This window comes from Kluyveromyces marxianus, chromosome 6 (genome assembly GCF_001417885.1).
Source record: "Kluyveromyces marxianus DMKU3-1042 DNA, complete genome, chromosome 6".
NCBI lineage: Eukaryota > Fungi > Ascomycota > Saccharomycetes > Saccharomycetales > Saccharomycetaceae > Kluyveromyces > Kluyveromyces marxianus.
In genome coordinates this window covers 1,111,812-1,135,745 of record NC_036030.1, presented here as the reverse complement: position 1 = coordinate 1,135,745, position 23,934 = coordinate 1,111,812, and the positions used below count along the sequence as shown (strand labels likewise).

The window sequence follows — 23,934 nt, the reverse complement described above, 5'->3', positions numbered from 1 at the left end:
AGTACTATTATTAATTAGTATTTGAAATAAGATTTCTAGCTGCAATCAATTAGTTTCCCTCTTAATATTTTCATTGGTTCCATCCTTCGTCTTTGCATCACCACCTGATATACCAGACATGTAAGGTGGGAGATATCGTCCGAATAATTGAACGTCTAACTGATCAAACATACCTGGAACGTACGTTCCATCAACAGCTGAATCAGGTATCTGACTTAAAGAAGTTGCAGAAACAAATTGTGGATTTTGTTGTTGTTGTTCTTGTTGTTGTTGTTGTTGTTGTTGTTGTTGTTGTTGTTGCTGACTGTTATTTGTATTCTCAACAGGGAAATATCTATCCATATTATTATCATTTGGTTCTAATGGATCGTTGAAATTTGTGCTGGAAAATAGATTAGCTGTTTGTGTGGTATTAAGTGTATTAACACCCGATATACTCGTGTTAGGTTCTAACGGGAAAGAGTTCATAGGAAAGGGAGGTGTGGATATTTGTTTATCGACACCATCTATAAATCGGTCTGGAGAAATCACCGCATTATCAGATGATGGATACACTGGTAATTCAAAGAAACTGGAATCCATATCATTTTGGTCTTGAGCGTTAACGGAGTTTTTTTGTTGATCCTGTTGAAATTTCTTTTGCATTTCCGCCGATTGCTTAGTTTTCGCATTGAAAGAGTTAAACAAGGCTGTCAATAATTTATAGGTACGAGCAGCAGCCATACTGGTTTCTTTGAGTTGTGATAAAACTTGTTTACCTGTTTTAACATCTTCCATTATCCGGTCATACTTTTCTATATCTTGTGTGGTGGTTGGGGTCAATTCGCGTACATAATAGATTAGGGCAGCGACGGAGAAAAAGATAGTGTATATACTAAACCAATATGATCCTGGCAAAATTTTGACATCCATCATTTCCTTCGCTAGTTTCACCACGGTTCTAGCAACAGAGATACAATTATTAGCCCTTTGAATCGACAGTGGATCTGACTGAGGTGCCGAGGGTGAGAGATAGTGAATGAAAGGTCGGTAGAGAATAATTTGCACTTGTAAAAATGATAAATGAAGCAAACGATTCGCACGTAGATATCTTTCGGGAACATCTTTTAATCCTGGTATCAACTCAGGTGGGAGTTGGTCTAGCCATTGTCTTAGCTTTAGTTCCAAATTTGTCACCATTTGATGGGATATGAGATTATTAGTTTTTTTGATGGGATAAAGCTCTGCCATTATTTGATCTAGGATCATTATTATTTTCGTATGTTGATTTGCAATTCCAGAAGAAGAAAGAACATCGCCCTGCTCCTCAGGATATACGGCATCTTCCGTAATATAGTCGTCACTGAGTTCCAATGGCAATTCTTGGTCGAAATCCCTTGGTGAGATTGTTCGAGGAAGACCTAACATAGTGTTGATGTAGATATCCATTTTGTAAATCGTATAAAATAGCCTTTTCCTCATTTCAATTTCAATGAAGTTCAACTTCTTTTTGGAGGGGTCAAGTTCTAATTTTCTGTGAAGACCTTCCCTTAGAGCGCTTCTCATCGCAACTCCAATGTAAGAGTAACTAGTTGATAAGCGGGCCGAACACTGTAAAAAAATGAAAAGTAATAGAATTGTCTGAATTGAATTGAGGTCCCTTGCGTTGGTAATATCTATCAATTTTCTAGCAGCAATGAAATATTTATAACCTTCGTCATGTAGGAACTTTGTTGATGCATCATTATTATTAGGAGATTGTTCATCACTGTAGAGCTGGTTTACGGTTTTGGTGAAAAGAGCACCCACGGCCATAACCGCGTAACACAAGGGTAAGAATTGCATTTGTTCATGTGTATAATTTTCTGGGTCGGTTTCATAAAGTAGATCCAATTGTTTGATGAAAGAAGGTCTATGGTAAAACCTGAACAAGACGCAACAATTTTCCCAGGTTGATTTTATGAATTGTATTGCAATAGGTTTTGGAGGTAGTATAATCTTGATTTCTTTACCCTCGTGAGATTGAATTGAACCATCAACATTCTCTATAGGCTCACGTTGATGATGATTCTGTTGTTGTCCACCGGAGTTGAGAGAACCCGTCACAGAAGAAGAATCGTGGTTATCTCTTGTGACTATTGGTGCGACTTCTGTTGGTGCTATAAGTTTATATTCTTGCACCATTTCATTGAAATTGACGTCTTTAGTTGTGTTGTGAAAGAGCTGCGTGAAAGTTGGGATATCAATAGCATCGATATCTGGAATATCGGGGATCATCTCTTTCAAAAGTTCGTGGTACTTTGAGACCTTGTTTTGTAATTGCTTATTCTTACTAGTGGAGTATTTCTTTTGGTGAGAATGGTTCTGTGGAGCTGTTCCACCGTAAGAAGAATTAGAATAATGGTCGTTACCACCAGTTCTCTTGGAGTGTGATGGACCTGAGGTATCTCCTCCTGCATCCGAACCACCATTATCCGTTCCAGCTGTTTTTCTATTAGCATCGTTACCTGCAGGAACTGGACCAGAACCTGGAATAGCTCTTCGCGTGGGTTGATTATATGTACAGTCGTAGTTGTAAACAGTACAATGAATACACGGTTGTTTCCCATCACATTTGACCTTTTTTTTTCGACACTCGTCACAAGCTCGTGTCACTCTTCTTCTCTTACTTTGAAGCTCCATGATGACTTAGACTCATCAACAGGAGTAGAGAGAAATGTTTATTATTATTAGCCTCCTCCCACCTTAGCCGTATAAAGACGATTGTAGTGGTGATAGTAAAAACTGTATTATTTGCAAGCAAACGTCTTTAATTCCTAAATATGCAAAAAGAAAGGAATGGACAAAACGTACTCCGAAATATGTTATTGCACCTTCTGACGATACTTTAGATTGCTCGTGCAATTTTTGGAAAAAAATACCTTCACTAATTCCCTAAATTCACAGACGTTACTTTATTCTTACTGAACGGTGTCAGATTTCCCCAATATCCAATACGATTTGACTGACCGACTGACTAACTGGCCGATCTGAAAACAAACAGAAGGAAAGAGAAACAGAGAGGAAGCAATAGGAAGAAAAAAAAAAAAATTGAAAAAAAGAAATAGCACTCAAAAAAAACAAAACCAAGGGATGTTATTATGTGTGTGTGTGTGTGAACCCTGCCAAGCCAAGAGACGGTGATTTCAGGTAAGGAACTGCGTTCAGATGGAATGTTTCTAAAAGGATAGAAAGCTGCACTGGATGTTGAATGGGGAGGGTGGGTGCGAACGCTGATTTGCATGGTCGAAAGAAACAGCTTGTAATGCCTTTTGTTTACCCACGCTAAGGCTTGTTTATATATATAAATCTCTCACCTTTACAGCATCGTCGCCGGGATTGGAGGTTGTCCGTAGAAGTGCCTGTAGAGATGAACCTGCAGAGAGACTGGATTATGTAATTAGTGTTGTCAAGGTCCCTGATTCAAGATATTCCATAGTGTGAGCAGAAAGCATAAAGCCATTTATTTACTTTTCTTTGCACTTCTCCTTCATCAGGCGTGCATTGATACAGCCTTGTCTGCGACAAACCCGTTTTTAGTAGCTGCTGGGCCCACTAATGTCTGTTAATAGCCTCAAACAGGTGGTAGGTCCGAATCCCTTCAGAACCGCTTTTTACAGTTATATATTGTGATTCTATCCGAGGCAGAAACAGAAAAAGAGGGAAAAAAACAAAACAGCGAAAAGAAGACCAACAAACGCTCAAACAAAAAGAAAGGTGGCAGACAAAGGGCGTATCCAACCAATCCTCAATTAATCCTCAATATTAGTACTCAATTAGGGTGCTTTTCCTGAGGAAGTGTAATTCTCTCATCATATACTCCTCCTCACGTTCGGGTAACATCTGGCATACACAGTGCAACAACGACAACCCCTTGCGATGCGAGCGAATGTGTTTCTTGATGCCTCATCTCATCACTTCGTCTTGAGCCTGTAGTAATATTCTTGATTACCCTGTACTGGTCGGAGTGCAGAAGAGAAGCTGAGAGGGAGAAACAAGAAAAGCTCTACTTGGTCACGTGTATATAAGATTACATAATTACTCACAAGTGTTGTTCGCTGTGGCAACGAAAAAAGGTGCAAAAGGGGAATATATTCCCAGTTGTACAACCAACTCCCAACTCCCCATTCAATATTTTCGTTTTGTTTTTTTTTTCGCTTTATTTCTTTTTGTTTTCTAGCCCTTGGACTTCTTTTGTTCTGCTTTAAATTATTATTATTATTACTATTTTTTTTTTTTTTTTTTTTTTTTGTTTGTTTTTCATGGATTTGGTCTTTGTTTACTAAACAAAAATTTTAGAAACAATGAATCAATGTTGATGTTTTAACAATAACAAACAAATGATCATTTGATAAACATAGTTTAGCTTCTCTGGTGTAAGTACCGAAGACAACCCGTTAGTGAAGGGATTAGCATTTGTTCGATTAGAGAAAAGTATAGCAGGAGTCACTCTGAGGATTCTCCTTTGTCCTTAGCTTCTTTTTCGTTTGTTTGCTTTAGTTCGTTTCCCAAAGAACACTGAAATTAGTTAGCTAGAACTGCAGAAACGTCTGTTACATCTTTTGTGTTGTCAGAATGATGCCCCAGTCTCATATTCAAGAACAACAGCAACAGCGGCACCCTGATATCTACTATCACGGTAATCCTGGCGGTGTTGTTATGCCTAATGGGATGGGCCCTGGAAACGGCATCAACTCCAGCATGGGCGTTGGTGCAGTATCCTTACAACAGCAGCAGGACTTTGTAAACGCAGTGATCAGTATCTTGGAGGTACCCAAGGATCCTACTGCAGTTGCAACATGCTATGCTAATGATAAGAACACCGCCAGCGAAGTGCAAGCATATGCAAAGATTGCAGGCAAAGATTGGACGTATTATTTGAAGGATATTGTAATCACAATCGGCAGAAACACATCTCCCGGTGATAACTCTGTCGATATAGATTTGGGTCCAGCGAAAGTCGTGTCCAGGCAACATGCCACCATCAAGTTCAACTCAAACTCTGCGTTATGGGAATTGCATGTCACAGGACGTAACGGCGCGAAAGTTAACTTCCACCGCGTAAATTCTGGCCAAAATTCAACACCGCAACCTTTGTCATCTGGATCTATTCTTGATATTGGAGGGACACAGATGATGTTTATCTTGCCTGACCAAGGCCCTTATATTGACCCGAACGCAGTAGCTCATCTAACCCCAAAGCTATTCATGGCATACTACAATGTTACAACAAACCCTTTGCTAAGAAATCTTTTTGATTCGAATCCAGAACTTGTACGCTCCTTGGAGCGGTCTGCGAATAGCCACCATGGCCCAATTAGCGCACATGGTTCGCAAACTCAACTACTACCTCAATCGAGAAAATCATTGCAACAACAACACCATAACCCACATCAACAGCAGATGGTGCAATCTTCTATGAGAGCGTTCAAGATGTACGATGACCCGGATTCTGCCATGCGCTCGGATATCCTTTCCCCAATGGGTGGCCACATGTTCGGATCGCATGAGGATAACGACGGTCACGGTATGCCTCATAATAACAGCTCCGGTCTCTCTAACGGTCAATTATACGGCACCGTTGCAAACACTGGTTTCAATATCGCTAGCACAGACGTATCAACAGATCTCTCAAGAGACGAGAATAGAAACATAAAACCTCCTCACAGTTACGCAACTATGATAACACAGGCTATTCTATCAACGGAAGAAGGTGAATTGTCTTTGTCTGATATTTACAAACATATTGCAACAAACTACTCATACTACAGATATACCAAGGCAGGCTGGCAGAACTCTATTAGACACAATCTTTCATTAAATAAGGCGTTCGAAAAAGTCCCAAGAAAACCGGGCGAACCTGGTAAGGGGATGAAGTGGAGAATTAGTGAGGAAACTCAACGGGACTTCCTAGAGAAATGGCAATCAGGAAAAATGGGTAAGGTTAGACGCGGATCTAGTGTCACTAGACAATTGCAGGCCCATATGGCTCATTTCAATAGTTTACCGATTCAAAGGGAGAACTTCAGTTTTAATGACCAACGCCAGTCCAATGGAAAATCTCAATCGAACCATAATTCGGAATTCAAACAAAAGCCTAAATTAGAAAACAACGGCAAAACTATATCTCGGAAATCGCAGTCTCCAAATTTACAAGGTTCGGATTCTCAATCATCAAATTCGTCATATACTCAGCAGGATCATGAGTCTTCTAGACTATCACCAAGTCACCCCCATCCTTCCGACCTCCCTTTACCAAAGAGACAACACTTAAATCCACCCCAACAACACGGACTCAAGCAGAACCCGCAATCAGAAAGCCAGAAACAAAACCAACAGCAAAATAATTTACAGCAGTCTCAACAGTTTAATCCTCCAGCGCCATCTTCTAACCATACGAAATCGCCAAATAATCAAGAAGTTCCGTCAAATGTATCTTCTTCAGGATCTTTATTACATTCTCCTAACAAACACTTTCAAGTAAGTGCAGTTGAAGCATACACACCTGAAAGAGGCTCCAATTTACAAAAGTCTCCTCAGCCTTTGCTCAATCTGCCATCACTTCCTCAAAGTACTGATATGAGTCATGCACAATCTAGCTCCGAACAAGGCATTCCACATTTACCCCCCAAATCTAGCCCCGGTGTCATGAACCTTTTACAATTCTCCTCTGTTAATAATACACCTTCTACCAATGTGCAACGTACGCCAGTATCAAATGTCCAGGCTGCTGAGTCACTTGATGGAAGAGACTCTAGGTCTAACATGCTGGTTATCAACGACGCTTACCAGGAATCAAATTCTACTAATGGTACGGAAAAACAAGGTATATTAGAGACAAAGCGTCTACAGAATGAAGATGATAACGTTGCAAATGATAACGAGAATGATAATGAGAACGGGAATGAAAATGGGATAATGAGTAGCCCTATCAAGGTGAATGACCAAAGGAATACGAATCTCGTTGTTGATGATTCCAATGACCACAAAGTAGTAGTTAAGAGCGATTGATTAAGACAATATGCAAGGGTGATATATCTGCATCTTCAAAAATTTTAACTTCAATTTAGAATTCGTTGCACTTTACCTCAAGCGAATTATACTTTGTATCAAAACTAGTGTATCTTTATAAATGTTATACCATATTATTGGATATGGAACATTCTTCTGGGGCGTGTTTCTTTTTTATACTAAACATTCCTTAATTCGATGCAGAAACCAAGACAGTTTATTTTCATGAAATTTAGGTAACTATACTTTAGTTTGGCGTTTGTAGTAGACGCGATGAGCAGTTAGATAACACACGTACATATCAGGGGTAACCAACAATAACCAACAGCATATAGATGGAGATCAGACTAGGGGAAGAGAATATTTGCCAAGACTTTGTTTTGTACATGAAGGAAGAATCATTCAAGCCTCATCTGCACTATATATCGGCTATCAGCTCTTTTCCGATATCAAAATTAACTGAAATTCTACCGATGTCCGAAAACAAGGAGGCGTACGACCGCATCAATGTACTCTCAGCAGTAGATCTGCAAGAGTTGAATGCATGTATAAAGCAATTATACCAACGTATAATTTTTAACACAACAGCAAAGGACCTAAATACAGAACAAACTTCCAAGATACAGAATGGTGTCGAAGATCGACACTGGCTATATATTGACGGCATTCAAACAATGTTCCAATTGTCACAACTTCAAGATCAAGTTCAAGCTCATGCCGCACTGAACAACTCTCTCCTTCGACTTCGTTTGCTTCATAAGAAATGCAATTCCGTTAAAGTCATGTTTCAATTACCTAAGACTGAAGCACCAGAGTACGTACGACATCTGCGCGAAAGAGAGGAAGACGAGGCAGAACGTAATAGAATAGCTAATGGACGTGATAGGCACAGCAATAAACGTTTTAAGAGAGATAATACAGGTATTTTAATAGGAGATTACCTATGGAAATATTATATGTAAGTAATACTCTGTTTCTGCAAGTACTAAGAGAATTCATTCTATAAATATAAGTATTATTTTGGTCCCGTGTATTCAGTGGGTTGGGAGCCTTTAACTTACATAATCTGAAAATAAAACATTGAATATCGAAATCAATTTGTGAAGTAGTCAGTCACCGAGACAATTCATAGATAGATACTATACATATATAAATTACCCGGATGTAACATCAATAACACGGGACTGTCTCGAAAACCCACACACCAGATAATTTAATATATAGAACAAGAGATTATTATTTTAATATAGTTCTAAATATGGTGAAAAGAAAGTTTTTTTTAAATGTTTCCGCTTTAGGTGTAAGCTTTGGCTGGGAGTGGCTAGCTATGTTGTTCCTAGAGTTGCGGAATGACTGGCGAGGTTTGCCCTGCTGGGCTTGCCCTACGAGGTTTGCAACTAGACGGGAGCCATGCGGAGCTTCCTGCAGGGTTTGCTGCTAGCATTGCTCCTGACAATCCTCCTACCGTGTGAGTTTCTGCTGGGTCCCAGCTAGGACCTAGGGAGACCTAGGCAGGAATAGGCAGGCGTAGGCAGACTCTCCTAAGCTCCATACGCAGTGGTATGCTCATGCGACATCACCCTCCAGAATCTGAGTTGACCTTTGCGTACCCGTAAGGTCTCATTTTCAAAGTGTTGATAGTATGAAATTTCAGATAGTGTCTTAAACTAGTATACTTCTAACATAGTACTATTAGTTATTAGAGGAGCCTCAAGAGAACGAGAACAAATAACGAGAAATGTCTTCTTTTGAACCAGTCGTTGTTATTGATGGTACGTACCGAATCAAACAAGTTTGAGCGAATATGGATGTTTTTGAGTATCAATGTGAAATACAGTTTATTTGGTGGTAACATAGTCTCATTTGATTTAAAATGGCAATGGACATTGTCAACATAACCTTTGGGATGGAACGTAAACATTGTTAATATGAATATATGGATTATCTCATCGGCGGAAGAACATGTAGTAAAAAAATGAAGGATCCATAAAATGATTACTATCCCGGGAGCGCATGATATGTTCACCAACATATCTACACTCATTCATTGTATCAATCTCCAAATGTTTTCGCATCGAGAGTATAAAGAGAGTCCCCACACATTTTGATATATCCAATTATCCTACCATATTCGACGCACTCTGAGTCTCTCTGGCACAAATGCTACGTGAGACTTATAGTAAACCTATTACTTGCAGAAGTAACAAATTACTAACAATATTTGAATTAATTTTCTGTTTTAACAGGTAAGGGCCATTTGTTGGGTCGTTTGGCTTCCACTGTTGCCAAGCAATTGCTTAACGGTCAAAAGATCGTGGTTGTCAGAGCTGAAGCTTTGAACATTTCTGGTGAATTCTTCAGAAACAAGTTAAAGTACCACGACTACTTGAGAAAGGCTACTGCTTTCAACAAGAAGAGAGGTCCATTCCACTTCAGAGCCCCATCTAGAATTTTCTACAAGGCTGTCAGAGGTATGATCTCCCACAAGACTGCTCGTGGTAAGGCTGCTTTGGAAAGATTAAAGGTCTTCGAAGGTGTCCCACCACCATACGACAAGAAGAAGAGAGTTGTCGTTCCACACGCTTTGAGAGTCTTGAGATTGAAGCCAGGCAGAAAGTACACTACCTTGGGTAAGCTATCTTCCTCTGTCGGTTGGAAATACGAAGATGTTGTTGCCAAGTTGGAAGAAAAGAGAAAGGCTAGATCTGCTGAATACTACTTGAAGAAGAAGGCTTACAACGCTGTTGTTGCCAAGAAGTCTGCTACTGTCGGTGCTGAAGTTTCCGAAAAGTTGGCTGCTCTAGGTTACTAAACTCCATCATCAAACAACATAAATTTTCTAAAGCTCATCAAATTGTATATCATTTGTAAAACGTTATTACCATCTTTACAATTTTACTAATATTAATTGATTGATGTATTCAAACTATAGAACAACCATGATTTGCCCGGTCTTTCTGTTTACGGCTTATCGTCGCGTTGCCGTATTATCAGAGGAGAGACTTGGTCCATCCCAGTTTTAAGATATTTTAGGTATTTGCTAGAGATATATATATATATATATATATATACATTATAAAATATGCTTGAAATGTTCGTAAGTGCCAAATGTTATGCATGTCGATGGAATTGCCCGTATCAGGTTTGCCATAAGTCCTTTGTAAAAACCCGATAGTCCATTTCTAGCCCAAATAGATCGTATTAACGCCTTAGTAGAACTGTTTTCATTATTTTGCGATTTAAACGCCTGTAGATTAGTCTTTAATAGCTGTAAAGGGTAGACCGTGCTGACAGAAATCATTTTAGACAAAGATATAATCCCAATAGTTTCACCAGCTGTTAATTTCCTTTCTTTAACTGCAGTTTTGTCATGTAAGTATTTTAGTTTTAAAGTATCATATATCGAGAAATAGAGAGCACCTTGACTAACCCCTAGTAAGGATGGAAGCAAACCTTTCCAAAAAGTTTTTATACCCTCCTCCTTACAAATTCTACAAATTGCATTTGATATTGAACTATAACCGTGGGAGGAATTAGTGGACATAATTCTTGTTTTAATAACCCACATCGGATTAGTCAAAACTGCAGTCGCCAGTCCACTTGCACCCGCAGAAAAGAGGTATAACGTAGAACTCATCTGTCTATCATTCATGAACTTATTTTCCTGATTTGTGTACGAGGACATGCTGTACACCAGATCCTTAGAGACTCGATATAACCCAAAGTAGAGTCCCCAGGCAATGGCATTACCCAAAACATTGATGGCTAGTCCCCGGTATGCTTCCTTTAGCGTATGATTAAGCCCATTCCCATCCTTAAGTACCTGTTGAACTTGCGAATAGTAGCTTACTGGTTTGGAGTTTATTGCTGCTAGTTGTAATCGTAGCTTTATCAAATCTAGAGGATGGGTTACTATAGTAGTAATTATTCCTGCAGTCAATCCAGAGGCAACCTCTTTTTGAAGTGGACTTAAAGAAGAACGGGAGTTACTGTCCATGTCAATATCATGAATGACAGCTGCAGCTTAGTCAATAAGTTAACTATCCCTACTTGTGTTTACTGAAGGATTTTAAATTCTTTGTAACGAATTCACAGTTTCATTACTACTTACTTATACACAATTTCAGGTAGTACACGATTCTTTCGCATTGAAATTGATATACAACATAATATTTACATGATACACCGTAGAGGGCCGTACATTAATACCTAACTGTTTAAACACTTGGCAAAGGAGACAATAGGTTCAATGGATGAGGTCTGTTCGAAGTGTGTGTCCAGCCCAAATATAGAATGAATGGCAACCAACCGTAGTGAGCAACAGTTTGGGTTAGGTTTAGAATCTTGGTGATACGCTCCTTGGATTCATCGGACAGAATGAAAGATGGTAAAAATGCCATGATATACTTTTATGATACCTTTATATCGTTGCTGGGGAATTATAATGCTCCTCAAACAGTTTCAATACATTTATCGATACGTTGCAGCAAGTACTTCTCATTTATAATTCCACTCTTTACTAAATCTTGTAAACTTTTTTTCACTATCGAAAAAGGCGAATAAGAGGAAAGAAAAAAAGAGCGAAAGGGGCACGTGACTGTGTAATATGATAGAGGAGTCGCTGCTGAGTAGCATGAAGTCAATATTCAAGTGTAGGTACAGACATGAGATATTGGATTCGTACGTTATATCTATAGATACGAGTTTTGCTATATTTATATGTGCAGTTTCAATATGTAAAGTTAGCTTTCCCGCTTTGTACAATTCTATCCAAAAAGATGGATTGCACGGCAAACAGAGAAGAGTAGCTCAAACTGCTAGTACAGCTTAGACGAATGTTGATAATGGCATAATTGCATGAGAGAAGAGAGTATATCCTAGTCCCTTCTTATCACTTACTTCTTTGGTAGTTAGTTTGTTTTGACTTGAATGGATATTGTGTTCATTATTAATAAATTTGTATTAGAATGTTTTTGTTTGTTTGTTCTTGTTTCAGACTTACAACAACAATTCCAATGGGTTTTCAATGACCTTCTTCAATTCTCTCATGAATTCACCACCCTTAGCACCATCGATAGTTCTGTGGTCGAAGGTACCAGTGATGTTAATCTTTTCGTCAAAGGTGAAACCGAATTCGGCACCAGAATCTTCTACAGGAACCTTGTTAACGGTACCGATAGCCAAAATGGTAGATTGAGGTGGGTTAATGATGGATGTGAACATAGTAACAGCTGGGTTCATACCCAAGTTGGAAATACAAATGGTACCACCTTGGAATTCTTCTGGCTTTAATTTGTTTTCCTTAGCACGCTTACCCAAGTCCTTAATTTCCTTGGAGATAGAGACTAGACCCTTAGCTTCGGCGTTCTTGACAATTGGAGTCAACAAACCGGTTGGGGTAGCAACAGCAACAGACACATCAACGTTGTTGAACTTTCTGATAACACCTTGTTCTGGCATCCAGTAGGCGTTAGCATCAGGACATCTCTTAGCTGCAACGGCAATAGCCTTGACCAAGATATCGTTAATAGACAACTTGTATTGGTCCTTAGCAGTAGCGTTCAAGGATTGTCTCAACTTCAATAGCTTGGAAACACTGATTTGAGAAGAAACGATGTAAGATGGGATCGATTGGGTAGAGTGCAACAAACGGTCACCAATGATTTGTCTCATGTTGGTGATTGGAACGTCCTCGTAAGAAGCGGTGGCGGCTGGAGCGGCACCAGCAGCGGCACCAGCAGAGGAAGCGGCAGGAGCTGCAGACTTAGCAGAGGCCAAGAAGGCTTCGACATCATCCTTGGTGATTCTACCATTTGGACCAGTACCCTTCACATCCTTCAAAGCAACACCGTGTTCCAATGCAATGTTCTTGGCTAATGGGGAAGCGAAGATTCTACCAGATGGGGCGGAGGAAGAAGATGAAGCAGCCTTCTTAGGAGCTGGCTTGGTTTCAGCTGGCTTGGCTTCTTCCTTTGGAGCTTCTTCCTTTGGAGCCTCTTCCTTGGCAGCTGGAGCAGCACCGGAGTCAGCATCAGCGACAGAGAAGTCAGCAAAGGCTGGGACGTCAGACTCTTCTTCAACGTAAACAGCAATTGGCTTACCAACTGGGATGTCCTTGGTACCAGCTGGAACCAAAATCTTAGCCAAGTAACCATCTTCTTGGAACTCAAAATCCATTTGAGCCTTGTCAGTCTCAATCTCAGCCAAAACTTCACCTGGTGCTAGTTTGTCACCAACGTTCTTGCTCCACGCAGCCAAGTTACCTTGGGTCATGGTAGGAGACAAAGCTGGCATACCAACAATGGTGTGTGGTGGGTATGCAGCATAAGTTCTCAATTGCAATCTAGCAGCACAAGCAAGGGCACCCACTCTTGGAGTGATTCTGGTAAGTAGAGCAGACATCTTTTATTTCTTCCGTATGTGATTTTTAGGCCAAAGTCCAAAGTTCGAAGTTCAAACAAGCAGATAAGATAAAACAAACTTGAACAACGTGTGTTTAAAACCTCTCAATCGGCCTCCTATCTCTCTAACAATTAGTTTTTATTGCACCATATATTTTTCATTCTGATGGAAGTGCATTGATGCAAACCGTTTTCCTTTTATTTCTTAACAATTTCACTTTTTCGAAAATCGAAAAAAATCATGTCCACCAGATATAGTGAATGGTGCGACGGGATAACATATGGCTTATGTTGGGCAGAAGAGAAAAGAGAAGTGCGGCTGAAGGTAATTATTATAAGAAGTAACACATGTAGTGCCCGTCGTAATAGAATATAAGGATGTCTATTGGGCTATTTCGAAGGGGGAGAGAGGGAGGCATGAGAAGATCATGAGCTGGTGGGAACTGGCTATCTTTTCTATGGTATTGTGTTTCATAGTGCACAGTGTGTTCAGAATGGGCACAGTTTTTAGTGCACGTGTGGGGTATGGGTGTCATTTAGATTAACTGGCGAGGGTACACAGGAAGCGAATCCGTCGCTGATTCCTCCTGGTACTTCATTGTATATATATAATATATATAAAGTATATGCTGTGTTTCGACTACTGGTACCAGGAATCCAAGGATATGGGTTTGTTTTTGATTTCCGGGGCCCATTGCATCTTTTTTTTTGTCATAGCATCTTCTTCCCACTCGATTGGCACTGTGTCGGTGCTCTTTGAGAGCATTGTTTCACACGTCTGCCACGAAAACCTGACCATGTATGGGGACCAACCCATCAATGGTGTCATTTCTTGTTTCAACCATTGGACTGTTTTTGCATCACCAGGATATCCAGATCCCAAGATTTCGTCCGGGGTTTTCTTGCTTCCTATGAGGATAACGTCTCTTGTCACTTTGGCAACGACACTAGCGACACTAACAATTGGGTAAATAGAATCTGCTTTTTTTGCTACGGTTATTTTGCATTGAGGGAATCGCTCCTCTAGTTTTTTTTGATATGTTGATGGCGGACCAACAGTGTCTACGTATACATGTCCTATTTTTACTCCGGACTTCAAAACGTCATCGATGAGAGATATCGTTACATCGTGCGCTTGTTGATTCAAATTATAATTTTTTTCTGGGGGAAACCTCAGCATGCCACTGCTTATGTCACATGCTGTAATTGCCGTCGTTGCATAACCGATACCATCGATCTCACCATTGTATATCTTAGCGAACAGTTTTTGTCTAACTTGATCGGTTAGTTTCTTCGAGTCATCGAACCCGTATTTACAAACAACTTCTTTCTCATACTTTCTTGTGCAGTAGCTAATACCATAAACCATAGGCCCCATTACAGGACCTCTTCCAGCTTCATCTACACCCAGAATAATCTCTTCATCAGTGGATAATAGAGACGCAGGTATCTCTGAATGGTATGTTTTTGAATGCAGCGAACCTAAAGATCCCGCTACTGTAGGTGGGATACTCATTGTAATGTTGAAATAAAAAAAAACCACAACTACTAAAAACACGTTGTACACTCCCTTTTAATGAAGCAGCCGTTTCTAACCTAGATTTTGACTATTTACATGTACTACGAAGCTGCTCGTCCGTTATCATATTTACATATTATCTTCCGTTAATAAAATGCTGATGCTCTCTTCCTTTTTCTAATATTTTATATGCATGTATGAAAAAAAAAAAGGAAACATTGATTTTGGTGTCATTTTACGCGTCGTGAAACCAATTGATAGAATGGAGGAATATGGCTATAACTTTTCAACAAAAGACCTTTACTGTCTGTTTACATCATCCAATGTACCAAAACTTAGTACTTGCTCGATCCTCTGACTGTCAGTCAATAACATACACAAGCGGTCAATTCCAAGACCAAAACCACCGATTGGTGGCATTCCGTATTTCATAGCTTGGACATACGGCAAATCAATACCCATCATTTCGGCGTCGTTGAACTTGTCTCTGGCTTCCGACTGTTGTGCAAATTTTTTTAACTGCAAGTCAGGGCAGTTCTCTTCTTCATAAGCATTTATGTACTCTTTGCCTTTTATAAATATTTCAAAGCGCTTAGTCACTTGAGGATGCTCTGGATCTGACTTGGCAAGAGGAGATAGTATCGTGGGATGATGATATATTACAGTGGGAAGTAATGTATCGCATTGTGATTCGACGTATCTAGCGCATAGTTCGTTTAAAATCTGTTGCGTTGACTGACAATTTGAAGGAATATGAATATCATGCTTCAATAACAAGTTTTTAATTCCATCAGCATCGTTCAAATCTATGGTGCTGAAGTCTATATTTGTTTGAGTGTACAGTGTTGGTAGGAACTCTAGTCTTTTGAACTTCCATTCGTTCTTCTCAAGATGTTGTAAGAGTTCTTTCGATTTAGGAGTATCGATTCCTTCGCATACGTATTTTACAAGGGACTCGCTCATTTCTATAAGTTGCTCCATATCAGTATAACACTGATAAAATTCCAGTGTGGTAAATTCAGGGTTGTGTGTGGCATCGATACCTTCGTTTCGAAATACTTTCCCAATCTCAAATATTCTGTTCATACCTCCAATACAAAGTCTCTTTAACCACAATTCTGGTGCTATCCGCAGTTCTGCTGTCTCATCTTTATCGATCGCTGTGCAACACGTTTCAAAAGGTTTTGCATTCGCTCCACTTGATTTGGATGAGATGATGGGAGTTTCGACTTCTACGAATTCTCTATTATACAACCATTCCCTGATTCTCTTAATAATCAGGTGCCGTATGTATAGAGTTTCCGTACCATTAACTAGATAATCCAAAACTTTATTTGAATTTCTCTTGCTTGCATCCTCAAGTTTAGGCGGAATCGGTATCTGTGATGCAGAAAGTATCTGTATGGGTTCTGTTACCTTTAAAGACAAGGTCTTTTGTTTCTGTGATAATCCTGGAAAACCTGAAACTTGGATATGATCTCCCACCTTGAACTGTTTCAAATGCGTTTGGAACTCTTCATTTGTCATGTTTAAGTTATTAAAGTTGACTATTAGCTGTAGAGTATGCTTATCATTTAAGAGATTGATGAATCCAATCTTTTTCCCTGAGAATCGCATACCAATGATTTTTCCTTGAAGAATATGCTTAACTGATCGATCATCTTCTGCTAACCCATTATATTGTTTAAAGAAATTTGATATATCTGTCGTGGTTTTCGGAAGGTGTGAAAGGGAGGGATACCATTTGGATACGTTGTTTTGAATCTGGACGTTTCTTGCCTTGTATTCAAGAGTAGAGGCGCCTGATGAATATAATCTTCTGAGACTACCAATCAGCAATTTCGTACGTAACATGTCTTGACACCACATATCAGTAGAAAGGCCTTGAATTTCGAATGAAAGACACCGAACTCCTAATAGCCTATGGAATAGAGCATACTGTGCCCTTCATCGATACTTCTTTGTATTATTTTTTTTTTTTTTTTTTAATTTTGGATAGTTCACTCAAGCTTTCCTCACGGTATTCTAATTAGAATGAATGAATGGTGGAAAAAAACGTCTGCTCTGACTACAAGAATAAAGTCCAACTCCATAGAGGAAGGAATTAGTGTTTTAGGCAGATACACAAAAAAAGTCATTCTAAACTTGCTATAGATCTTTGGTTACAAGAGATAAGAGAATCAATGTTTTCGATATTCAGTGGTTAAAAATCTGTATAGTTTGTTTTCCGATATGCTGTACTTAAACAGCCATTCAATACGATAACGCAGTAAATAATGCTCATCATTTCGAAAACATTTGACATAGTCTACAGTTGATATATAAATGGAGATATGGGACCAGTTCACACAATGTACCAACTGAGATGGGATATCAATACAAAAGGAAAACACTACAGTCTAGCTCAGTCAATGAGTTGTTTCCTGTAATGATATTAGAAGGAACTCAAAATAGAGTAACTTGTAATATCAAAAATCAAGTAATACATGCTTATTTTAAATTGACGTCATCATCATCTAGACTAGAACGAACAACACAAAACAAATACGAGACATGTAGTGATATCACCTAACATCGCAGTTAGTACACAAGAGCACCCGCTCTTGGTCCGCACTTTTCCTCCATGAAACCTTATAGTTTCTCAGTGTATCTTTTTAGGTAGATATTTCTAATTAACTGTGGGTTGGTATTTGTAATGAAGTTTTTGTTTGTGAACATGGATTAGCCTTAACCTTTTATACTCGACGAAAAAAAATGCATGAACTAAAAAAAAAAAATCGAAATGAAATATCTCAGTAGTATTCTTTGAAACACGCGAAATTAAATTACGGGTAACAAAACGCGTCTTCATAAATCATTTTTGAGATGCAATGCTTAATCTTTTTAGTTAGGGCATTCATATCAAAGCAAGTGCAACTTGGTGTAATTCATTCAGAAGGACTAACTAACTAAGTGGACTCCTTTCGCTGGTGTACTCTGAAAGTGTCTCACTATGTTTAGACAAACGAAGAAACGTGTTGCCAATAGACGTAATTTCATTGATGATGAGCAGAATCATATAGATATAAAAGGTTACGGTAATGAAGATGATGGTATGCAGTACGATGTTCTTTACCCAACTAGACTTACATGGTATCGATTACCACCTCGTGGTGAAATAACGCTGGAACAATTTGAGACATGGGCTATCGATCGGTTAAAAGTGCTATTGGAACTAGAATCTTTATGGCAAAGAAACAGAAGTATGAAAGAAATTGAATCAGTAATCAAACCGATTTTAAGCAACAAGCTCAACCTAGGCACTGATATAGAATCAAGAAAGAAGGATTACTATTCACATTTCATTTTGCGTCTTTGTTTCTGTCGATCAAAAGAACTAAGGGACAAGTTTGTGAGAGCAGAAACGTTATTATTCAAGATACGGTTCCAAATGCTCACTACCCAAGATCAACTAAAGTTCATCAAATGTCTAGACCTTCCATATTTGGAAGCAATTGATGAAGAAGAAAAACAAAGTATCTCCACTGAGTTATACCAGACCGTTTCACATATTCTATCTTTCCAATTATCATTGACAGATGAGAACCAAAGGAAGCAGTTTTTCAATAGAGAAAAATATTACAAATTGCCAATGGAAAATGTGATGGACTTGGTGGGGTCTCGCCAAGTGTATGTACGTCGAGGATGGGCATATGTGCCTCAATTCCAGCAACTAAACTTGATTAGCAACGAATTCAGCGAAAACTTACAGACAGAGCTAATGCGCACATACCAGATGATACCAAAACTAAATGAGGACGACAGATTATTGCCTATCTTACATCATCTGTCTTCTGGTTATGTAGTTACAGAATCCCAAGAACTGAATGGCACAGGAGTCAATGACGAATTCACCCATCGGACAGTGAAAACAAAAGAAATTATGTCACATTTCCCTCTATGCGCCAAGCAACTCATGGAGCAATTGCAAGCGAACCACCATCTTAGATACCAGGGTCGTCAACAGCTTTCTTTTTTCTTGAAAGGTATTGGCCTCTCTGTGGATGAGGCATTGCAATTCTGGACTGAATCGTTTACCCAAGGGGGGAAGATGACTGTTGACCAGTTCAATAAAGAGTACAGGTACAACTTTCGTCACAATTACGGTCTTGAAGGTAATAGGATAAACTACAAACCATGGGACTGCCGTACCATTCTTTCGAAACCGCGACCCAGTAGAGGAGAGTACCACGGTTGTCCATACAGAGACTACAATGCGGACAAACTTGCTTCTACATTAAAGGAGATGTCCCTAACCCAACAACAAATCAACAGTGTTGTCGAATCCTGTCAACAGCAAGATTACACGATAGCATGCACGAAAGTATTTGAAGCAGTTCACAAAGGTACAGCGGTGTCTGAACTGCAAATTGTGCATCCAAACCAGTACTTCGAAAGATCAAGGCAATGCGAAACTGTTCCATAATCCTACTATATACCATTCATACAACTACTACCAGTAAGAAGTCTCAAAGCTCGTAATACTGGTCCTCACACTAATAATACTTTCGTTACATAAGTCGCATTTAGCCACGTATACACCTAGTAAATCTTCATTCACAACACCGGGCATGCGGGGCCAAAGGAAAGGAGCCTTTGTCATGCGGCTGGCAAATTTCTAAACCAAAAAGACCACATAACAGCAGCAGGCAGCAGCAGCAGGCGGCAGCAACAGCACCAAAAAAAACCGAACAGCGAAAACAATAATCATGCAATACGAAACACTTGCAAAGAAAAGCATGCAATGCAAAGCCACAGTTCCGGTTTAATGATTCCGCGGAGGGGAGAGAACGAAAGGCTAAGTTCAACACGGGCATAAGACGGGCGTAAGTGCACATAGACCATCCTGCAGCCGAAAATGGAAGGCACAGTTGAACATGGGCAAATGTAGGCATTAGCGTATTCCGCGTCGGTTGCCTGTCGAAGCGTAGAAGGCCCGCGGGAAAAATTCATGGATTTTCCAAATCACCTGAGGGAAGAAGAAAAGTAGAGCTCACCACACGCGCACCCAGCGTTGCACTAATCTCGATAAACAGACAATTAATCCAAATCCTAAGCCTATCCAAACCTACTCAATTCAATTCAATTCAATTCAATTCATTTGAAAACTGCACTGAACAGGACAGAACAGGATTGGGTGGGGATTGGAGTGGATTGGACAAACTGGCCTTTGCGGAAAATCTGCATACTATGCTATACACACACATACATACATACCTACCTACATGCGTACATACATGCGTACATACATACGTGTCAAAACCTTGAATGCTGCTAATAAATCTCACATGAAAAGTCTGGGAGATTGCCTACCGTTTGTAGAAGCATTCTCATATTGTAAACCCGCAAGGTATCTCTGTAAGGTGTTAATAAAAGCATTTCTATGGTGGAAACTCGCATACTGCGCGGTAATCTCAAGCTTTTCCGATGCAAAATTATGAAATTAGACTGCGGGCGAGAGATGAGGCAGTGTTACATGCCTAGGTTTCTGCTCCTTTTGCGTTTCAATTACTACAGGCCTGTCTATGTTCCCTTGTTCCAACTCTTTTCCTCTTTGGTCTGCGCATTGTTCTCAAGTAACGCCGCATAGAAGCGTGTGGAGAATCCGGTTTATACCGCAATCGCCGGCAGATGGAATACAGATAGAAACAGAAAGCACCGGTTCTGCAGCCTTTTTTATTCTTGGAATAGCTTTTACTCCTTCCCCCTCCCCCTTTCTCTATCCCTTCACCTTAATTACTAACTCACTACTAAAAGCAAATATATGTATAATTGATTACACATCCTGCTCATCTGGCATATCATGCGCGCGCTTCTGACAATATTGCAGTAGCTACGCCCTGTATCTTGATGCTACCCCTCCCTCTCAGCATGATGCAATGTCATGTCAACGCAAAGGAGAATAAAAAGGAAAAGTAGTACACACAAAACGTATTTTTAACAGCAGAGACATAAAACGAGAAAGCTGCAGTTCTCCAACTGGAACTAATTGCCCGCTGGTACTTTGCACGGTGCTCGCCGTAGCAATGGGAAATGGGAAATGGTATTGGCGTGCGCAAACACTGCGCCAATACGCTTCTGCAGTCTTTGTTGTGTAGTGTTTTAGTTGTTTTTTTACTGTTTTTTTTTTTTTTTTATTTTCCATTGACCGGGCATCCGACCTAGAGAATCTACGCACGAGCCGCATGCCAGTCCCAATAGTACCCAGGCCGATCAGTACTCCAGAATTCGCGAAAAACGCCTTCTTGCAGCGTTCCTACTCAGGTCGAAACCCCAAACACCCACCTTGCATGTTTCAGCTACCGTCTAATATGTGTTGTGTAGTTGCGTGTGTATGTGTATGTGTATATGTGTATATGTGTACTAGTGTGCGTCCGTACGTGCGAGTGTGTGTCTGATCGCCGGACGCCGGAAGCCGGGCGCTTGCTTCTTGGATCTTCCTATGCATCTACGACTGCAAGAAAGTCAAAAAAAAAAAATAAAAAAAAATAAAAAAAAATAAAACACTAATACTATAGACACACGTACATACGCACACACTCACATACTATATGTTTTTTTTTTTTTTTTTTTAAAAAAAAAAATAATCAAAACGAAACAAAATAAAAGAGACAATAAACAACATAAATAAAGAAAAACAAATAACATAAGAACAAGCGATAATAAGGACAGATTTATGATATAACCAAGATAAAGTGGTGATTATAGATTAAAGGAGACGCGAAGTTAGGAGGGAAAACCAGAACACGTTTGGTAATTTATTGTTTCAGGATCTTGTTTTGAAAAAAAAAAGTAAAATAAAATAAAACGCTCTTTTTTTTCAACTCTATTTACTTCTGAACTGATAGGATCCCCATTTGCGTTCCCGATAATTTGATAAAATTGGCGAGTTTGCAGGTTTTCAAACTAGCGTACACTTGATTGATATTCAACTCGATTATACAATAGGATAATACCTCTTAGCTCTACCGTCTTATTTATTTGTTTACTAGGCGCACTTTTTTTGTCTCTTCTTCTTCTTCTTCTTCTTTCTACCTCTTCTTCCAATGAATTATTACGGATACTGGGATTATCCGTACTATGGGCAGGCCCAAGCTCAGGCCCAGGCCCAGGCACAAGCTCAGGCGCAAGCTCAAGGTCAGATGCCGCCTCCAATTGGGCAAGTACAACAGATTCCTCAAGTTTCTCAAATTGGGCAAGTCCCCTCAGCATCACAAGTCCCTCAGATTGGCGGTCAACCAAGTCACCACCAACCAGGCGACGACACTACTTCGGGAATATTACAACGCTTAAATCCTCAAAACCAGCAGTACAGCAATTACAGCCAGCCGCAACAACAAGGCCAACAACAAAGCCAACAGTCTCAACAATCACAACAGGTTCAACAGGCTCAGCAACAGCAGCAGCAGCAGCAGCAGCAACAACAACAACAACAACAACAGTATGAGAAGGGCTTACCCCAGCTACAGCCCATGGCAAATGGCACTCAGCAAGTCATGTACTATCCTTATTCTGGTTACTCGTATTACTATCAACAACTATCCCAGCAAATGGGTCAACAAATGCCACCACAGGACGAAGAGCCTGAACTGACTGGACAGACGCAGCAGCAGACGCAGCAGCAAGCGCAACAATCACAGCAACAGCAACAACAACAACAACAACCATTGGCTCCTCCGGTCATTTCAACAGTGTCTCAACACTCTAATGGTTACACTCAATCGCCCAGCTCGCGTTACTATCACTTGCCACATACTTCCTCATACCAATACCCTCGCTTCCAACAATATGGCCTACCATTGATGCAGCAGCAAGCAAATCAAAGTACAGCAGGAATACCTACTTCTACCTCCCGCAACGGCTCAGCTACATCCATAGGCGGCGGCCAATTCGGAAATAATAGTCCTATGAGCTCATTTGGTAGCTCTTCCCCCAACCCAAAGGACTTCCCAATGAAGAGACGTAAGTCAGGAAAGAAGTCGAATTTGACTCCAACACAACAAAATCTTCCTACTTTCTCACAACAGGGCCAAAGATCAAAGGTGACAACCACTATGTGGGAAGATGAAAACACCTTATGCTACCAAGTTGAAGCCAATGGTGTCACGGTAGTAAGAAGGGCTGATAATGATATGATAAATGGTACGAAATTATTAAATGTTACTAGAATGACAAGAGGTAGAAGAGATGGTATATTAAAAGCTGAGAAGATTAGACATGTGGTGAAAATTGGCTCTATGCATCTAAAGGGTGTATGGATACCATTTGAAAGAGCACTAGTTATGGCTCAAAGGGAGAAAATAGTTGATCTACTATATCCGTTATTTGTTAGAGATATACAATCGATCATTCAACAAGAGTCTAACGGTAAGTACCAGCAGCCTCATCAACATCACCAAACTCTAATTTCAACTCCTCAGCAAAACTCTTTGCCTCATAATAATGTCCAAAACACACCTTCTAGTCATATAATGCCTATTTCCCAAGCTGGTGTTGTTATGCAGCAAGGGAGTTCTTATGATCAAAACCAACATCTCTCAGGTTCTAATGCTAATATTAAAGAAGTTCAGGATGACAATTCTCATCAACAATCTCTGCGACCATCTCCAAATGGACCAAATCATACTCAAATGCACCACCATCATGGTAGTTCTCAAGTTACCAATCATGATATCAATGGTTCTAGTAACAATCAGTTGGACGGTTCCTCTGCTTCTGAGAAACCAAATAACATCGCTACTAGTATGAAGGATTAACACCTCTGGAAATGTCCGTTGTAACTATATATACCACCATTTAACTCATCTAAGTACCTTTACAAAGCTTGATAAACAACACGTGGAGCTACATTAGTAGTTCCTACCGTTTAGACGTTTATACTATTCCTTCTTTATCCAGGGAGGTCACGTGTATGCTTCTATTCGTGTTTTTCTTCCAAAAACCGAA

The 23,934-nt window shown here is 39.8% G+C and overlaps 11 protein-coding genes across 11 annotated transcripts; 5 read left to right on the top strand and 6 right to left on the bottom strand.

Moving 5' to 3' along the window:
- Positions 1 to 45: 45 nt before the first annotated feature.
- ASG1 (Asg1p) lies at positions 46 to 2,661 on the bottom strand (the record flags this gene model as incomplete). Its single annotated transcript, XM_022821216.1, has 1 exon — positions 46 to 2,661. One exon carries the CDS (start codon positions 2,659 to 2,661, stop codon positions 46 to 48), a length of 2,616 nt encoding a protein of 871 aa, XP_022677601.1.
- Positions 2,662 to 4,593: 1,932 nt separating this feature from the next.
- Positions 4,594 to 7,029, top strand: FKH1 (forkhead family transcription factor FKH1; the record flags this gene model as incomplete). Its single annotated transcript, XM_022821215.1, has 1 exon — positions 4,594 to 7,029. One exon carries the CDS (start codon positions 4,594 to 4,596, stop codon positions 7,027 to 7,029), a length of 2,436 nt encoding a protein of 811 aa, XP_022677600.1.
- Positions 7,030 to 7,364: 335 nt separating this feature from the next.
- On the top strand, positions 7,365 to 7,991 carry CSM2 (Csm2p; the record flags this gene model as incomplete). The annotated part of the gene is made up of 1 exon (XM_022821214.1): positions 7,365 to 7,991. One exon carries the CDS (start codon positions 7,365 to 7,367, stop codon positions 7,989 to 7,991), a length of 627 nt encoding a protein of 208 aa, XP_022677599.1.
- A 776-nt stretch (positions 7,992 to 8,767) lies between these two features.
- RPL16A (60S ribosomal protein uL13) lies at positions 8,768 to 9,841 on the top strand (the record flags this gene model as incomplete). The annotated part of the gene is made up of 2 exons (XM_022821213.1): positions 8,768 to 8,801; positions 9,276 to 9,841. 2 exons carry the CDS (start codon positions 8,768 to 8,770, stop codon positions 9,839 to 9,841), a joined length of 600 nt encoding a protein of 199 aa, XP_022677598.1.
- A 261-nt stretch (positions 9,842 to 10,102) lies between these two features.
- Positions 10,103 to 11,026, bottom strand: FLX1 (flavin adenine dinucleotide transporter FLX1; the record flags this gene model as incomplete). Its single annotated transcript, XM_022821212.1, has 1 exon — positions 10,103 to 11,026. One exon carries the CDS (start codon positions 11,024 to 11,026, stop codon positions 10,103 to 10,105), a length of 924 nt encoding a protein of 307 aa, XP_022677597.1.
- A 220-nt stretch (positions 11,027 to 11,246) lies between these two features.
- Positions 11,247 to 11,429, bottom strand: TOM7 (Tom7p; the record flags this gene model as incomplete). Its single annotated transcript, XM_022821211.1, has 1 exon — positions 11,247 to 11,429. The coding sequence occupies one exon, from the start codon at positions 11,427 to 11,429 to the stop codon at positions 11,247 to 11,249; it is 183 nt and encodes a 60-aa protein (XP_022677596.1).
- A 598-nt stretch (positions 11,430 to 12,027) lies between these two features.
- Positions 12,028 to 13,431, bottom strand: LAT1 (dihydrolipoyllysine-residue acetyltransferase; the record flags this gene model as incomplete). Its single annotated transcript, XM_022821210.1, has 1 exon — positions 12,028 to 13,431. The coding sequence occupies one exon, from the start codon at positions 13,429 to 13,431 to the stop codon at positions 12,028 to 12,030; it is 1,404 nt and encodes a 467-aa protein (XP_022677595.1).
- Positions 13,432 to 14,070: 639 nt separating this feature from the next.
- On the bottom strand, positions 14,071 to 14,946 carry RNH201 (ribonuclease H2 catalytic subunit RNH201; the record flags this gene model as incomplete). The annotated part of the gene is made up of 1 exon (XM_022821209.1): positions 14,071 to 14,946. One exon carries the CDS (start codon positions 14,944 to 14,946, stop codon positions 14,071 to 14,073), a length of 876 nt encoding a protein of 291 aa, XP_022677594.1.
- Positions 14,947 to 15,249: 303 nt separating this feature from the next.
- MSK1 (lysine--tRNA ligase MSK1) lies at positions 15,250 to 16,818 on the bottom strand (the record flags this gene model as incomplete). Its single annotated transcript, XM_022821208.1, has 1 exon — positions 15,250 to 16,818. One exon carries the CDS (start codon positions 16,816 to 16,818, stop codon positions 15,250 to 15,252), a length of 1,569 nt encoding a protein of 522 aa, XP_022677593.1.
- A 1,123-nt stretch (positions 16,819 to 17,941) lies between these two features.
- On the top strand, positions 17,942 to 19,414 carry PRI2 (DNA primase subunit PRI2; the record flags this gene model as incomplete). Its single annotated transcript, XM_022821206.1, has 1 exon — positions 17,942 to 19,414. The coding sequence occupies one exon, from the start codon at positions 17,942 to 17,944 to the stop codon at positions 19,412 to 19,414; it is 1,473 nt and encodes a 490-aa protein (XP_022677592.1).
- Positions 19,415 to 22,034: 2,620 nt separating this feature from the next.
- PHD1 (Phd1p) lies at positions 22,035 to 23,744 on the top strand (the record flags this gene model as incomplete). The annotated part of the gene is made up of 1 exon (XM_022821205.1): positions 22,035 to 23,744. One exon carries the CDS (start codon positions 22,035 to 22,037, stop codon positions 23,742 to 23,744), a length of 1,710 nt encoding a protein of 569 aa, XP_022677591.1.
- Between the last annotated feature and the right edge of the window lie 190 nt (positions 23,745 to 23,934).